Consider the following 17,821-nt stretch of genomic DNA (forward strand, 5'->3'; position numbering starts at 1 on the left):
TGTTCCAGTCAATTTCTTTTCCTGGTTCTGCACATTACATCCACTTAGTTTAAAAACAAGTTGCATAGTCATTCAATAAGGCAACTCAACTCACTGTTGTTCATAATTAAAAAAAAAAAAAAAAAAGGGCAAACCATCTCAAATCCCCATCAAAGGTTGTAAATTAAAAGTATTCAATTAATGCCATGCAGTCAGTTTTTATAGGTTACTGAAATGGACAGATGCCCCAAAAAGCTGTTCGGTAAAAAAATAAAATCACTGTATAGTATATAATTATACACTTTAACTAATGTTTATGTATTGTTATAGCTCCATTTATTAGCATATATACACATACATGCATATTTGTTATGCACATATACATATACATGGTCATGTGGATGCACATATGTAAATATATACCAAAAGCCTGAGTTGGGCGTGGTGACACATACCTAAAATCTCAGCGCTCGGGAGGCTAAGGCCGGAAGATCACTACGAGTTTGAGACCAACCTGGACTATAATGAGTTCAAGGCCAGCCTAGAAGGAGCTCTAGAATACCAAACTATTATCAGTTGTTTTCTCTCAGGCAGAGATTATAGAAGACCAGTGTCACTAAATTGTACATTCCTGTAATGTTTCAAAGATTTTAACAAGATTCATTTCTAATTTTAAAAATTTTAATAGAAAAGAATCATGTGCACATGGTAACATGAATAAATCCACCTGCCACTTTCCACTCTCAAAATTCCACTAAAATAACACATAGTCTATTTAAAAAGACGTACACCCAATAAAGAGAATAAGAGGACAACAGACAAGAGATGTCACAATGTTTAGATGAGGAAAAGCAGGAAGTGAGTGGCAACTAAGATTAGAGAAGGTAGAGAACTAAGTGTCCTGTGGGGAAAGTAAAAAAAAAACCACCATGTGGTGGACAAACCCCTGAACATGGTAGGATGTGAGACATTAGGAACAGGGGAATCCTGGGTAATGAAGACCCAGGATTGTCACAAGTGGTGAGGACCCTGACTTCATCATTCACCCAAGCAGACACTGACTTCTCTCTGGGAAGGCTGAACAACTACACAGGAACACTGGACTCTAGACTATGAGGCAAAGTTTTGGAGTCAGCCCTAAACTAAGTGCTGGCACACTTAATGAGGAGACTGTTTCCTTTCCCTGCTTACCTCAAACTCACCCCATACCCATTCTTCAAACTCTAGAGCAAATGATCAACCAAAGGAAAAGGCTTTCAGAGATGCAAACACCTGGAGGTTCCCAAGTGAAAGCCCCTGATATCTGCCCAAAAAACCTACAGTAAAGCCCTTGTTTTTTAGTTCCTGTGCATATAAATCAAACCTCTGAAAATTAGCTTACTATTGCCTCTTAAGTGTGAAGAGACAACAAAGAATCTCTTGACATGTAAGGGAAGGCTCTAAAATGAGAACGTGAGTAAAAGCATAAAGAAAAATGGACATGGTGACACATATTTGTAATTCCAGCACTCAAAAGGCTGAGGCAAGAGGACTGCCAAGAGTGCCATGAGCTTGACGCCAGCCTAAGCTACATAAGCAAATTCAAGGCCAGCCTATGTAGCGAGACCCTGTCTCAAAAAGAAAGAAAGAACAAACGGACAGACAGACAGACAGACAAAAAGCAAAAGAGCCCACTGACCTTACAGTGTGTAGCAAGGAATGTGGCTTTTTTAATAGGGAGCCATTGGAAGTTTGAATAGAATGTTGTGATTTATCAGATAATCTACTGACAACAGTCTGAAGAGAGACAAGGCTGGAAGCAGGAGATTGCTGAACAGGTTACTGAGTCACTTGGGAGAGAATGTCATCACTTAGACCAGGAAGCAGCAAGAGGAAGTAACAAAGACAGGTTGGATTGTGAATATATTCTGAAGGTTGCGGCAATAGTTTAGTATTTGGTATTTTAAATTAAGTCAGGAGAAAACAAGAAGCATCAAGGATGACTTCCAAGACTTTGATTTGAGCAACCTACAAGTAAGAGACTTAGTTACTACTAAATGAGGTGGAAAGATATGTGCAGAAAACCAAGATTTCAGTTTTGATTACGCTCAAGACAGAGGTCTGGGCTTGGTGCATATTTTGGGATTCACCTTGGGATTTGATGACATTGCTATGATTGTGAGAGATACAAAAGGAACTGGGTGTTGGGATATTTCAACAGTGAGGAAGCAACAAGATTAGGTTGAAAAAAGCAGACAAGTAAGCAAAATAAAAACTGAGATGACAGAAATGAGAAGAATTTTTTCCTTGGTATTAAAGAAACTGAACTGAATTCAAATCAGGGCTAGATATACTTTATTTTCATTTTGAGATAGTTCTCACTCAGTTGCTCAGGCTGGCCTCAAACTTGTGATCCTCTTGCATCAGTCTTCCAAGTGACTGCAATTACAGGCACTTATTGTGTCTAAAAGAAAGAACTTACTGAGGATAGGAATGATGCTGCTTTGGTTTAGATAACAGTCTGAAAAGATGGAGTACTGCAGTCTGGGTAGCCAGCACATAGTGCTATTGGGAAGCAGCAGAACAACCTTAGGTCACTGAAGGCATGCCTTAGAAGGGGTTACTGGAACTCTGGCCCATTCCTCTCTCCCCTAACCCTAATCCTATGAGGCTGCCATAAGGTGAGCTGTCTCCTCTATTACATGTTCCCAAGAGCAATGGCACCAACTGATTATGGACTGAAACTATGAGCCAAAACAATTGCTCCTTATAAACTGTTTATCTCAGGTATCTTATTACAGTGACAGAAAACTGAGAAACACATAAGACTATCTAAATGGTATTTGGTAGGTTAAGTAAAAAGAAGTTTACTAATTCATCATTGGCTTTAGCAAATTTAGTGACCTTAACAAAATAGACCAGTGGGTGGCATCCCAAATCCTCTGGGGACAGATTTAAGAAGACTACATACAAAAACAAACAAAAAAGATGTTGGCTTATAAAAATTAATATTCTTGGACTGGGGGTTTAGCTCATCAGTGTAAGCGCCTCCTCAGCAAACACAAGGTAGTGAGTTCGATCCTTGGTGCCAAAAAAACCAAAACAAAACATTCTCCAAGTACATAAAAGCATCAATAAGTTGTCCTTGGAATAATTTCATTCCCCTCTAACATTTCTAAAAGTGAAAACGAGAGATGGAAGTGTTAACCATAATAGAAAGAATGGTCAGAGAGGTGTTTTGTTTGTTTTTTTCAGGATAGGCCAAATAAAAGTTATAGGTTAATGGAAATGATTCAGTAAAAAAGGAAATTTTGTTTGTTTTTTGAGACAGGGCCTTGCTATATAGTTCAGGTTGGCCTCAAACTTGTGGTAATCCTCCTGCCTCAGCCATTGGAGGGCTGCAATTATACACATAAACCAATACAGTTAGCTAAAGTAGAAAACACTGACCATATGGAAAACGGAATAAATACTGGTAAGAGTGATAGCCCTGCTAAGTAGGAGAGGACTATCATGCACAAATCTAAGATTTCTCTGCAGATGAAAGCATAGACAGTGGTTTCCCTATTGCTATACAGGGAATGGCTATATGCTGGTTGTGGCTATATATGTTAGGTATGGGTTTACGTAACATAGGGAGCTCCAGAGTCTCTTCTGATGCTTTTCTTTTCTCAAGAAAACAAGAAGCAAGACCAGTAGCTAAGAATGAAGAAGAAATATTTATGAATTAAATATTATGATTAGATATGACTATTTCATATACTTCCCAAATCAGCTAAAAATTTATTCAAATCTTCTTACAGGAAAATTGAAGACTGTCAAGCAACTTAGTGAAACCCAGTCTTGAAAAATAAAAACGATCTGGGGATACAGCTCAGTGTAAAAGATCTGGGTTCAATACCCAGTACTGGGGGCGGGGGGGGGGGGTTAGGGAATAAAGGAACAGCATGATACCTCAAAAAGCATACAAAGTAAAGATTTTTGGGGACTAGAATACAGATCACCAGTAGAGTTCCTGACTATCAAGGGTGAGGCAGGGGATTCAATACCTAGAATCACACAAAAATTTTTTTTCATAAAATAAGAGACCAATGAAAATTACTTGGTGCTGGAAAATCTGGCTCTCCATATGCCAAAAACTAAAACCAGACCCATGCCTATCACAATATACTAAACTAAAATCTAAATGGATCAAAGATCCGAATATTAAAACAGAAACACTCAATTTGTTGGAAGACAAAGTAGGTAAACATCTTGAAGACATAGGGGTAAGTAGAGAATTCATGAATAGGAATCAAACCACACGGAAACTACTTCCCGAAATCAGTAACTGGGACCACATCTTATTAAAAAGTTTCTGCATGTCAGGGGCTGGGGATTTAGCTCAGCGGCATAAGCACCTGCCTTGCAAGCAGGCAGTCGTGAGTTCGATCCCCGGTACCGATAAAAAGGAAAAAGACAAAAAAAACCCAAAAGTTTCTGCATGTCAAAAGAAATCTCCAGCATAGTGAAAAGATAGCCCACAAACTGGGAAAAAAATCTTAGTGAACTATCCCTCAGACAAAGGACTTTAGTCTAAAACAAAGAATTTTAAAAAATCAGATCCCTGAAACTCAAGGACCCAATCCAAAAATAGGCATCTGAGATGAATACATAGTTCTCAGAAGAAGAAATACAAATGGCAAATAAATACATGAAATGAAGAAGAAATACAAATGGCAAATAAATACATGTTCATCATCGTTAGTCATTAGAGAAATGCAAATTAAAACAACACTAAAATTCCATCTCACTCCAGAAAGAATGGCCAGGATCAAGAAAACTACCAACAACAAATGCTGGAGAGGATGTGGGAAAAAAGGAACTCTCCTGCACTGTTGGTGGGAGTGCAGACTGGTACAACCACTATGGAGGTCAGTTTGGAGATTCCTCCAAAATCTGGGATTCGAAGTTCCATTCGACCCAGCTATTTCACATCTAGGCATAATCCCAGAAGAACTGAAAACATCATACCACAGTGATATATGTGCGCCCATGTTTATAGCAGCACAATTTCTATTAGCCAGATCTTGGAAACAACCTAAGTGTCCATCAACTGAGGAATGGATAAAAAAGATGTAGTATTTTTATACAATGGAGTACTACTCAGCTATAAAGAATGATCACATTGAGATATTTACTAATAAATGGGCGCAACTTGAGACCATACTCGTAAGCGAAATAAATCAAACTCACATATATAAATATCATATAGACTCCCTAGTGTAAGAAATAGTAAGAGTATATAAGAGTTTAGAGTAATCATGATTCCCCATTATATTGTTTTGAAGCCTTATAATGATCACAGTTGTAATGTGTTTGTCCTGGTTTTTTGATTTTATTATCTGTGATGGTATGAACAGCTAATTTGAGGGAAACAAGTCATTATAATAGCCAGTACTGATATAATATCATCTTAATCTGAAGTCCTACCATGCTCTTGCTCTTCTGTTTCCATTGGCTCTATCACGTTGTACCTTGTTGGATTGTATTACGTGTGAAAGTATAAACAAATTTCCTATGGAAAATGAGATAATATAGTAGCCATTGTTTGTTTTCTGTTATTTAGTTCTGAAAGCCCTGTATTACTCTCATTCTCTTGAATGTCTTTATACTATTTTGTTATGTTTGATACTACTGTATATGAAGTTATACTCAGCTATTTCAAAGAAAGAGACATTGTGGTAGTTAATGTTAATTATGGGTTGTCTTCTGGTGAAACACTGTATTGCTTACACTGTTCTATTGTGATCTGCTCTGTTATGTCCTGTTTTGTCTTAATCTCTTTGAAATAAAATATAATAAAATAAAGAGAATGACAAAAAAGGAAAAGTATAGAAGAGGAGACAGTGAAGAGAAAGGAACTTCCCATCACATTTCAGTTTCTCAACAGCTGCCAATTCTCCCTCTAAGACATACCCTACATGGGCCCCACTGCCTCCTGCTCAGTGCTCCTTACTCCTGTGACTCTCTGCTCTGCAATGTACCTCAAAGCAATTATAACCAAAAAGTGCAGCAGTGGGTGGTGGTGGTCTACACTAGTGTGAAGAGAAACATCAATGCATAAAGTATAGAATATGGCAAACAGATATGCTCCTTAGACATGGTCCCTGCACTGAGTGGTTAACATCATAGCTGGAATGGCAGATACCCTGTGGGCCAATGACTGTGAACTGGTGTCAGCGTTACATAAGGAGTGTGAACAGTGTCATAAGAAACTTCACTCTTTTTGCCAATGCCACTTTTTTCCATACATTCTGCCTAGATCAAGTCAATCTGTCTCACCCACATCTTGAATGAGCTCACTTACTCCTGAGGAATCTTTTTTTCTCAGAGAGGCCTTAACCATCTTGGTTTACTTACAGATGATTCCTTCATCCACTCATCCAGTCAACTAATGGTCATGAAATTACCACTGTATTATATGGTTATATTAAGTACCATTCTTACCTGATGGAGGCTGGAAAGACAAAGGGAGGAATGTAACACATGCCATAATAAAGGTTATGCAGATGCTTAATATAAAATAAAAACCCAGAATGAGCTAAAAAAAAAAAAAATTGGTATTCTTAGCTGATACTACCTGGCTTTAGAAGGAAATATTCTTCCAAAAGTCATTCGCATCCATAAATACAAAAATTTTCTGGCCACACATCTGAAAGAAGGAAAGAAAGGTTGTTATGTATCTTAAAATCCACTTGGCTTACACTACTTTTCTAGAAAGAGAGAACCTTTTAAAGTCCCAGAAGGAACACTAAAGTGAGTCAAAAGGTGATATAGCTAATCTTCCACCAAATAAAGGAGCGAAGGGGGCAGATTTAAAAAGTTAAAATTAGATAAGATTATTCTGTTGCTGTTTGAGACAAGGTTTCACTTTGTAGTTTCAGCTGCTGTGGCCTTAAACTTGCTATGTAACCCAGGTTGGCCTTAAACTGACAGTCCTACTTCAACCTCCTGAGTGCTTGGATTACAGGTATGCACTGCCATGCTCAGCTTCAAGTAGATTACTTTTTTTTTTTGTCTTTTTCATCGGTACCAGGGATCGAACTCACGACCGCCTGCTTGCAAGGCAGGTGCTTATGCCGCTGAGCTAAATCCCCAGCCCCAAGTAGATTACTTTTCAAAAACATTTTCAGTATTTTTTCAGTGAAAAAAAGATTTCAGATTTCAGAAAAAGTACATGATAAATATTTGTTCATGTTAACCTTCCTGCTTAAAATTGCTGACAAATGTGCACTTATCCCAGACTTCTCCCAATTCAAACAGAGGAGGTATGTAATCTCAGCACTCTGTTCACATACCTCAACATTAGGACACTGTTCACACCCTTGAGGTAATATTATGACACTGTTCACACTCCTTATGCAACGTTAACACCAATTCACAGTCATTGGCCCACAGGGTATCTGCCTTTCCAGCTATGATGTGAACCACTCAGTGCAGGGACCATATCTAATAGTCTCCCCAGCTGGGTGTGGTGATGCCCAGTAATTCCAGCACTCAGGAGGCTGAGGCAGGAGGAGGATTGGTCCATGTTCAAGACCAGCATGGGCTACAATGTAAGCTCAAGGCCAGCCTGAACTGCACAGTGAGACCCTGTCTCAAAGACGAAAAAAAAATTGTATCACCAGTACTTACTACAGTGCCTAGTATACACACAGATGCATGCACACACACACACACACACAAGTGATCTGTTGAATCAATCTCTGGACTCAGATGGGAATAATCTTCCTCTTGTCCTTTACCTGGTTTATTCTTATGTTATCCTTTAGAGGTTTTTTGTTTTTTGTTTTTAAATATCCCTTACAAGTCAGCTTAAGTGTCATTTTTCCAGAAAGTCACTGCTGGGCACATGAGGGCTGCTATTCTTATCTCATATGTGCCTATGGACCACATCCTTCTGCTCACAGCACTTATCATACTTTACTGTTGTGGTTTAATAGCCTTGGCCTGATTTTAAATTTTCATGAGGTCATGGACCAAGACTGTCTGATACACCTTATATGCTAAGGACATAGCATAACAGCTGGCACAGTAGGTACCTGATAAATTTTTGTTAAATGAATATATGGATGATCATTTTTCTTGGATGTTAAGACTTTTTCTGGAAGAATCTTTACATCTTAAACTATGTGGGGAACTGGAGAACACAAATGAAACACTCAGTGATAAATTTTTATGTCTGCAAATTCCCAAATATTCTTTTCATCTGAATACTCTGACATAAAGAGCAAGCATCAATTTCTTCAATTAACTGACATAGGAAAGTAACTACTATGCCCTCATTTTAGCTAAGAAGCTCACCTGATGCACAATTCTCTTAATCGGTCTCGTCGGGTCCCAGAATATGAGGCACCATATTTCACTGGGTGATTGGTTCTGGGAACTCTCCCAGAGAAGGCAGAAGACTTTTTTGTGGGTAGTGCCTTCGGAGAATAATATTTTTTCATCTCATCATCCCTGAAAGACCTCAAATTTGAAGAGAGAAAAGGAGAGGAAAAAAAGATTATCTCTATATGTGATGAAAATATCTTTTAACATGCAAGCAAAATTAAACAGATAAGCTTACTGAAATAGAAAATGACTACGCTCAAGAGCAATAAACATTCCAATTTGTAACAGAAATGTCTGCCCCGTCACTGGAGGTAGGTCTCACCCTAGGATTTACAGCAGTAGGGTATGCTAGAGTCATTAGGCCTAACACAATCTTTTTTTCTTAATATGTAATTTTAAAGAAACCATTGGAAACAAGTTCCTTTATATAAAAAATTAAGAAAGATTTTCAATAATATGACTTTGATATCAATATGAAATCAGGAGCTTTTACTAAACATTGAATTTCTGACTTTTAACTCCATCTCAGAAACACTGAGAAATTATCTTCCTATGAAACCCAAAAGCAGAGGTACACCCATGATATTGGATTAGAAGAATTATTAGTATGAACTTACAAATTTAAAAAAAAATATGCCAGAGTCTTGCCCACAGGAAATACCCAGAAGCAAGGACATCCTATTAACAAAAAGTGCACCTAGAGAATAAGTATTGTTTCTAAAATAATATCCCCAGAAGGGGTTGGAGATTTAACTCAGTGGCATAAGCACCTGCCTGACAAGCACAAGGTCCTGAGTTGGATCCCCAGTCCCCCCGTACCCCCAAAACATCAATAATACCTATGGAATGGAAAATAAAATGCACGTTGTACATGTAACTCACTCTTTGGAATGTGACCTTTCTGTTTCAGGTATGTGTACAAAACCTAATGAATATCTGAAATTTATAACATCCCCAGAGCCAGGCATGGTGGCAGATACCAATAGTTTCAGCACTCTGGAGGCAGTGCTAAGGCAGGAGGACTGCAGTTGAGTTCCAGAGTAGCCTAAACTGCATTGGGAAATCCTGTCTCAAAAACTAACTAAATAAATAAAATACCATTCCCTACTAAAAAGGATTTGAAGCTCCTTGGAGAAACAGCTGAATTCCAGCTATCTGTGGGACAAAGGAAATATAAGCCTGGCATGGGGAAGGCAGGGGAATAAGCCTGTAATATTGCATCAAAAAAAAGAGGGGGAGGCAGGGGTTTAGCTTAGTGGTATAAGTGCCTGCCTGGCAAGCATGAGGTCATGAATCCCTGGTACAAAAAAAAAAAAGAAGAAGAAGAAAAAAAGAAAAAGAAAAGGAAGTGTTCAAAGAATAATGGGGGCATGCAAAAGGACACAGTAATTATCCTAAAAGAACTCTCACTGGCCAAATCTGAAATGACTTGGATAGTAACACATTAAAACCCAATGATAATGGGCTGGGGATTTAGCTCAGCGGCATAAGTGCCTGCCTTGCAAGCTTGCAAGTGTGCGGTCATGAGTTTGATCCCTGATACCAATAAAAAGGAAAAAGACCAAAAAAAAAAAAAAAAAAACCCAATGATAAAATACAAATCCATGGGGGCTAGGGGTTTGACTCAGTGGCATAAGCACCTGCCTGGCAAGTGCAAGGTCATGAGTTTGACCCCCAATATCAAAAAAAAAAAAAAAGCCATAAATCCATACTAATATAATAAATGAAAAAATAATTACGTAGAGAATATAAAGCTCTACTTTACTGCAGAATGCTAACAAGCTGAGAAAAAATAAAAATATCATTGTTTAGGAACCATCAAAGTAGTAACTGATTCAGACAAAAATCATCAATGCAAAATAAGTTCAAGCTAGTTTGATAAGGAACACGATATTAACATGGTCCCAAGAAATATATCTCCACAAAAATATTTATTAATTTATAATGGAGAAATAGCAGACACCACCTAAGTGATAAAAGTTAACATCACCAGTAATGAAATCAATTAACATGATGTGTTTCATGATATGGTAAACTGAGGACACAGCATTACTTCCATGGTTATTCCTGGCTAAAAATGCATAACCTGAATAATGAATAATAATGAAGAAACTCAACCTCAGAAAAATTCCCCAAACATTAAATGGTCTTGTTTAAGTCCTGAAAGATAAGAAAACACTAAGAATTTCAAATTACAGATTGTTATGGTTTAGGTCTTAAATGTTCCCCAAAAGATCTCAAGTGTTAAGGACTTGGTTCTTGGCTTATAACACTATTGAGAAGGTAGAAACTCCAGGAGGTGGGACATGGAGGAAGTTAGGTAACTGAGAGTGTGCCCTTGAAGGGCACTCTGGGCTCTGACTCCTTCCTTTTTTTGCTTCTGGATGCCATGACATACACAGCTTAGCTCCACTTCCTATTCTCCACTGTGATATTCTGCCTAGACCCCAAAATAAGGAAGCCAATGGACCATAATATGAAACCTCTGAAGCCATCATCAAAAATAAATCTTTCACTCTTTAAGTTGATTTTCTCAGGTATTTTTTCACAGTAACAGAAAGCTGACTAATAAACTAAGAAGACAAAATACAATGTGTGGTCCTGGAATGAATCTGAAACCAGATCAGGAAACCAGAGAGGAAAGGGTTACACAGGGAAGTTTTTCTTATGTTTGGTTGCTTTCTTTTTCCATATATCCATAAATAAATATCCATCCTCATTATTTGCATTAGTTATATCCTGTAAGGTCACAACAAACACTGAATTAGGCAATAATGAGTCACCCTTAGGAAAAAATACAGAATTCCCTATCTCTACCCCTAACTAATGAATCACTCTTAGGAAAAATACAGAATTCCCTATCTCTGCCTCCAATTAAGCAACTAATGGATGTATTTTAAACCAACTAAGTTAATTATATATAAAGAAATAAAAGTCAGAGCAAGGGCAAGCATAAAAGGTAGATGGTCAAGTGCAACGTTACATGCCTATTGTCCCAGTTTTTAAGAAGGCTGAGGCCAGAGGATCACTTAAGCCTAGGAGCTCAAGACCAGCCTGGGCAACACACACCCTGTACTAAAAATGTAAAGTAGGGGCTGGGGATTTAGCTCAGTGGCATAAGCGCCTGCCTTGCAAGCGCGCAGTTATGAGTTCAATCCCTGGTACCGATTAAAAAAAAAAAAAAAAAAAAGTAAAGTAGGCTGAGCCTTGACTTGTCATCTGATCACAGAATAACAATCTTCAGGAATCTGGAGCCTGAACTTACCTGACTCTGGCCCTTCTGGGGTCACCTCCTACCTGCTTGGCCACTCCACCAGCCTGGTGGAAGGCCAAAGCTGTGGCTGTGCACCCCCAACCCCTGGTTTTTATGCCCCTGGCTCCCTGCCCTGGCCATCACTGTAACCTTCACCCACCTCACCTACTACGACCCCCACCACCTCCACGTGCTACAAGATTGAGTGCTGCTGAACCTTCTCTGAGAGTGGGCACTGCTGCTATGGAGCGAAGTGCCAGTTTGCCCATGGCTTGGGTGAGCTGTGCCAGGCCAGCTGCCACTCCAAGTACAAGACTGAACTCTACCACAAGTTCTACCTCCAGGGCCAATGCCCCTATGGCTCACGCTGTCACTTTATCTACAACCCCAGTGAGGACCTGGCTGTCCCCAGTCACCCTTCACATGTGCTACACCAGAGCATCAGCTTCCTGGGCCTGCCCTCAGGCCACTGCACCTCACCACCACCGCCGCCACCGCCACCACCACCACCAGCTCTGACTGGCCCTTCCCTGTCATCCTGTTCCTTTTCACCCTCCAGCTTCCCATCCCCACCTGACTTTCTACTTTCACCCTTTGCTTTCTCTGCAGCCCATGGGACTCCTGTGGCCTGGAAAGTACCCACCCCAACCTGCTGCCCTTCTTGCTGAAGGGCCACTGCTGGAAGCATCTGGGGTCTGACTCAGCCGATACACACACTCCCTGGGATCTGATCCCAGAGAATATGCCACCAGTGGCAACAGCCTGGGAGGATCTGACTTGCCTGTCTTTGAAGCTGGGGTGTTTACACCCCAGCCCCCTTCAGCACCACAGCAGCTTCCCATCTTCAATCATATCTCTATTTCTGAGTACCAAATGCCCCCAGTACAGATCAGCTGGATCTCAAGAGGGAAGCACTCATGGGGACCTGGGGGACTCCCAAAGTAATTAGGTAGCCCTCTGCCACCACATTCCAAAATGCATTAACCCAGGCCCCTGATGCCACACCAGGGCAGGCCCCCAGTGTGCAAGTCCAGTCAGTGTTCACAGTGTTGGGGTGGAGTGGTTTCCAGTATCTTAAGATGCAGCATATTTAAGGGCCCAGTGAGCTCTCTCTCCTGTCCAGTTCTGTCTCCTGGAATCTTATGTGCTGTGAATAGTGGACCCCATCCCAGCTTTTCCTAGATCTGGGTTTCCAGTGTCTGGTGATTGGAGCCTCCCTTGAGGGATAATCTGGTGAGCAAATTTCCCTCCACAAGCAAGTAGCCAAAGCCATTGCCAAGTTCCAACCCGCAAACAGTGGGTCCTTTATTTATGACTTTATTTATTCTAATAAGATTTTATAGTATTTATATTAGGTCTTCTGCTTCCCTTGTAATTTTTCTTTTTGTAATATTAGAAACAACGGTATAACTATTGTAAGTTACCATAATACATTAATATATATTATTACCTCAAAAATTATTTTTGTTTTTAAAATTTTTAAATAAGGGGCTGTGGATCTAGCTCAGCGACATAAGTGCCTGCATTGCAAGCAGTCAGTCGTGAGTTCAATCCTCGGTACCGGTAAAAAGGAAAAAGACCAAAAAAAAAAAAAATTTAAATAAACGGAATACACATGTAAAAGAAAAGTAAAGTAGGGGCATTACTCACAACAGCCAAATATGGACGGTTATAAAGAAAACATGATATTTAAATACAAGGAAGTACTACTATACTATAAAGACAGAACCTGGGTCATGTAGAAAAAGATGTGCAATGGTCGACAGAAACACCCAAAACATCACCCAGGATTTGAGATAGAATTTTTTTTTGGTACCAGGGATCGAACTCACAACCTTGCACTTGCCAGGCAGACGCTTTGTGCAGCTGAGCTAAATCCCCAGCTCCTATCACCCAGGATTTGAAAGTAGATTTATTTTAAGTCGAAGGGCACTGACCTCAAGAAAAAAATGTCAGGCCCTGAAGGCCCAGGGAGAGACGTTATTTTGTTGTCTTTTTTTTTTTTTTGGTCTTTTTCCTTTTTATCAGTACCGAGATTGAACTCACAACTGCCTGCTTGCAAGGCAGGCGCTTATGCAGCTGAGCTAAATCCCCAGCCCCCAGGGAGAAACATTTTTATGCAGCTGCAAAAGAAATGCACAGAGCAGAGTACTTGACTGTCTTTTCTTTTTCTCTGGTACCAGGGATTGAACTTTTACCTCATACTTGCCAAGCAGGAGCTTGTGCTGCTTAACTAAATCCCTAGCCCAATTGGTTCTTATAATATGCATCCTAGTGACCAGCTAGGCACCACAGTAACCAGCTGATTCTTTTTTTTCTTTTCTTTTCTAAGACAGGCTCTCCATACACAGTTCAGGCTGGCCTTGAGCTCACTTTGTGACTCAGGCTGGTCTTAACACACAACAAGCCTCCTGCCTCAGCCTCCCAAATGCTGGGAAATACATACCAAGCCTCATTCTCTTCCTTCCTTCCTTTTTCCAAGGATTCCACTGGCCAAATCCAATAGGAAGCTATAGAGTCCTAGATGCCAAGAGTGAAGATTAGATTTGGAATACTAAATTGAAGAAGACATCCAATACAGAGTTTCCTAGCTCATTTATTTTGGAAAGACTCTGAAATCAAGGCTCAAGAACTATAGTGAAACCAGGCATCATGGTGCATACCTGTAATCTTATCACTGTGGGAGTCTACATCAGGAGGACTACTAAATTTTTTTTTTTTTTTTTTGGTCTTTTTCATTTTTATCGGTACCAGGGATCGAACTCAGGACTGCCTGCTTGCAAGGCAGGCACTTATGCAGCTGAGCTAAATCCCCAGCCCCAGGACTATTAAATTTGAGCCCAAATAAGGCAACTAGCATCTTCCAGTCTTAAAGAAACAGAACTGGTGAGGCAACATTGGTAGGTTGTCCAGTTTCTCCCAGCATGCTGACCTGCAAACCTTTAGCATAAGCTCCTTATTGCCTCTGCATGGCGGATACTACATTAAACGCTGTCAGAGTAACCCTAGCATAGGGGTAGGTAAATCTTTCCTTTTTTTTTTTTTCGTCTCTTTTGATACAGGATCTCACTAGCAGTTCAGGCTGACCTTGAACTCACTTTGTAGCTCAAGCTGGTCTGTAACGATTCTCTTGTCTCAGCCTCCCAAGTGCTAGGATTACAGGCTTGTGCCACTGAACCTGGCTCAAGGGTGAGTCTTTCTTCATAATACTGTGTCAAACTTACAAAACACTTCTGAAGCCCCAATGAGGTCACATGACTACTGCTGAACCAATCACTGGGTCCAGGACAGGGGTACACCTCTGTGCAGCCAGCTGTGAATCTTATGTCCACTGTTCTGAGTCTGAAGGTTGTTAGAGTTAGTATCTTAGTCTTTTTCTGGTAAATTCTTTCATTTTTTTCCCTAAGATAGGAATTCTGTTATGTAGAATTAAAACTTTCATGCAGACTGAAAGTAACCATGATTAAAGTAAGGGAAACACCAGGGATGTAGCTCATCAGTGCAACAGCACCTGCCTGGCAAACATGAGGCCCCAAGTTTGACTCCTGCTACCAAAAAAGAAAACAGAAACACACACACACACACACACACAAAAGCTCCTAAAAAAAAAATAGAGAAAAGACATGAGAGTCAGCCAACCTTGGTGATAGAACTTTTAACCTCCTAAAATTATCCTCCCGTCTATTCAAAATCAGAGTATTTTTTCAGCACTGGGGATCCAACACAGGTCCCTGCACATACTAGGCAAGTGATCTACCACTGAGCTATTCCTCCAGCGTCAAAATCAGGATTTTAATTTTTCAAAATCAAAAGTTTGATAGCAAGGCATGGTAGAATACACCTGTAACCCCAGCACTTGGCAAGCTGATGTGGGAGGACTGCCAATGAGTTTAAGACCAGCCTGGGCTACATAGTAATTTTAAGAGCAGCATGAACTAGTAAGACTTTGCACCTTGAAAGTAACCATGATTAAAGTAAGGGAAACACCAGGGATATAGCTCAGCCGGTGCAGTACCTGCCTGGCAATAAAAAGGATTTTTTTGTGGCTTTTTAAAAAACTAATAGTGGGCACTAAACTCAGCACCTTTGCACTGAGCAACATACTCCGCCTTTTTTTCATTTTTAACTGGTCTCACTAAATTGTCCAGGTTTGGCTTGAACTTGCAATCTTTTTGCCTCAGCCTCCCAGAGTGTTGGAATTATATGCATGCTCTGCTATACTCAACTTCAAAATGATTTTTTTGCTTCAAAATAATGTATAAAATGTAAATTATACTATAGTTGAGAAACAAAATATTAATGACAAAACAATCCTACCCAATACTTTCTACATTATCACTCATTATGTACGAAACTAATTTTTTCTTATTTTTCATTACTATTTTTACACACAAAATGTTTACAAATCACAATTCCAGTTATCTTTTTTGTCATGTTCAGTCACTTACCTGACACCAACCTTCCTCTCCATACCTTTTTTTTGATGAAAATTCAACCAGTGGCTTGATAATGTATTTCTTAGTGAGATTATTCAGGGAACAAAGGCTTTTCCCCTTTGAACTAAAGAGAAAAGAATAAATTACCTGCAAACTTAAGGTGTCACATTTCTAATCAGCTCTTTGCCAGCTCCTTTCTAGCCCCTTTCCTTCTTAATTCAACACCAGGTGAACATAAGAGGTAGGTCTCTGACTTAATAATATTCTATTTAAATTGCATTAAGAAATTTTCTAAGAAAGAAAAGAGCCACAGTTAAAGGATGTGATTAGCAGGGCCAGGGATTTAGCTCAGTGGTGCAAGTACTTGCCTGGCAAGTTTGAGGTCATGAGTTTGATCCCCAGCACCAAAAAAAAAAAAAAAAAAAAAAGTGACTAGCTTATTCTTCTTATCCAGATAATGTTCTAACACCTTCAACTTCCCCTCATAGCAGCACTAGAAGCAGTCAAGATTTTACATTTTTCTTCAGATTAATTTATGGCTGTCAGTTTTATCTATAAAAATCTTCAGGCAGCTTTTGTAACATTCCATGTTATAGTGTGCAGTTTTCATTTTCAATTGGTGATCATTTTCACCAAAAATATTCATTATAAACTAAATAACATAGATTTTATTTATTTCTGAAAGCAAAGAATAGTAGTGTTGTGGGTTGAATTGGGCTCCCCCAAAAGATATACTGATGTTCTAACCTCTGATACTTATGAATGTGACCTTATTTGGCATTAGTCTTTCAAAGATGGTTCAGAAGTTATTTGACATGTCAAGCAATGTAAACACATTATTTTAACAACAAACTACTGGGTAACCACTTTGGATGATGAACAAAGAAAAATTATGAGTTAAGTACTTAAGTCCCATGAATAACACTCAATACAAAGTGTAAAACTAACAAATGGAGAAACATCACTATAAAAATACTTCCAATTTATAAATCTACAAATAACATTAAAAGAAACAGCTAGAGGAATGGAGTTTGGGGTTACTTTCTGCCATAAACTTTAATATTAATTTTTCAATCTCATATTAATTGCAAAATATAAAAATATCTTGAACTTCCTACAGTATTTTGCAGTTTCTAACAAAGACTAAAAAAAAGAATGCTCTTTTTAAAGAGAAACGAAGAGTTTATATTTTAAACCCCAGAATAAGTTTTAACTACTTATTTCAAGAAGCCATCTCAGACGTCTCGTATTTTCACACCACTTAGGGCAGTACCGACGTAAAATGTATAGACTAGAATGGAAATAGCACTTATAAGGCGGGGTACTCCTTGCCAGCCACAATAGTAAGCAATTTTCACAGATTAAGTACTTTAATACAACCACCTCAGCAGGTGACGACCATCTTCATTTCATAAACAAATACCCAATCCCTCTAGCTGTACGGAACTAGAACTAGTACTCAAGTGCCTAAGCCGTCCCCTCAACAAATACAACACAGCTACGCAGAGATTGACCACACATACGAACGGTCTCCCAGAAAAATAAAAACGAAGCACCCACCTCTCACTTCGGGGGAGAATTCCTGGGCTGAATGCTAACACCTAGTCGCTCGCCCAGCCACGCAGCTGGGATCCCTAAACTGACTGGTACTCCCGCACGCCAGTCTTGAGTGGGCTCGGACCCAGGCCAGCAGCACCTTTAAAGAGAAACCGCGGCTCCAGAGAAGAGGCAGGGCCTAACTCAAGCATTTGCGCTCGCTTCCGGGCTCACAGAGAAGAAGCCGGGCCACTTAAAAGAT

General features: G+C 39.5%; 1 protein-coding gene and 1 pseudogene across 9 annotated transcripts in view; one reads left to right on the forward strand and one right to left on the reverse strand.

The window, feature by feature from the left end:
* The window catches only part of Sfi1 (SFI1 centrin binding protein), an 84,090-nt gene that overhangs the window by 57,739 nt on the left and 8,530 nt on the right, over positions 1–17,821 (reverse strand). For 4 of the 9 annotated variants that reach the window (XM_063225912.1, XM_013141849.3, XM_013141847.3 and 1 more), the window contains exons 2-5: positions 17,584–17,719; positions 16,036–16,147; positions 8,305–8,469; positions 6,581–6,652 (exon numbers count right to left, since the gene is read on the reverse strand). In XM_063225912.1, the coding sequence (XP_063081982.1) occupies positions 6,581–6,652; positions 8,305–8,469; positions 16,036–16,058 (260 nt within the window). In that variant the 5' untranslated portion in view covers positions 16,059–16,147; positions 17,584–17,719. Of the gene's footprint in view, positions 1–6,580; positions 6,653–8,304; positions 8,470–14,033; positions 14,108–16,035; positions 16,148–17,583; positions 17,720–17,821 lie in introns of all 9 variants that reach the window. The other 5 variants (XM_063225908.1, XM_013141848.3, XM_063225911.1 and 2 more) reach the window with 4 other exon arrangements.
* On the forward strand, positions 11,572–12,532 carry LOC106025255 (mRNA decay activator protein ZFP36-like; annotated as a pseudogene).

The sequence above is a fragment of the Cavia porcellus genome, unplaced genomic scaffold (assembly GCF_034190915.1).
Source record: "Cavia porcellus strain 051 isolate PalLab524CR breed Dunkin Hartley unplaced genomic scaffold, mCavPor4.1 scaffold_16, whole genome shotgun sequence".
NCBI lineage: Eukaryota > Metazoa > Chordata > Mammalia > Rodentia > Caviidae > Cavia > Cavia porcellus.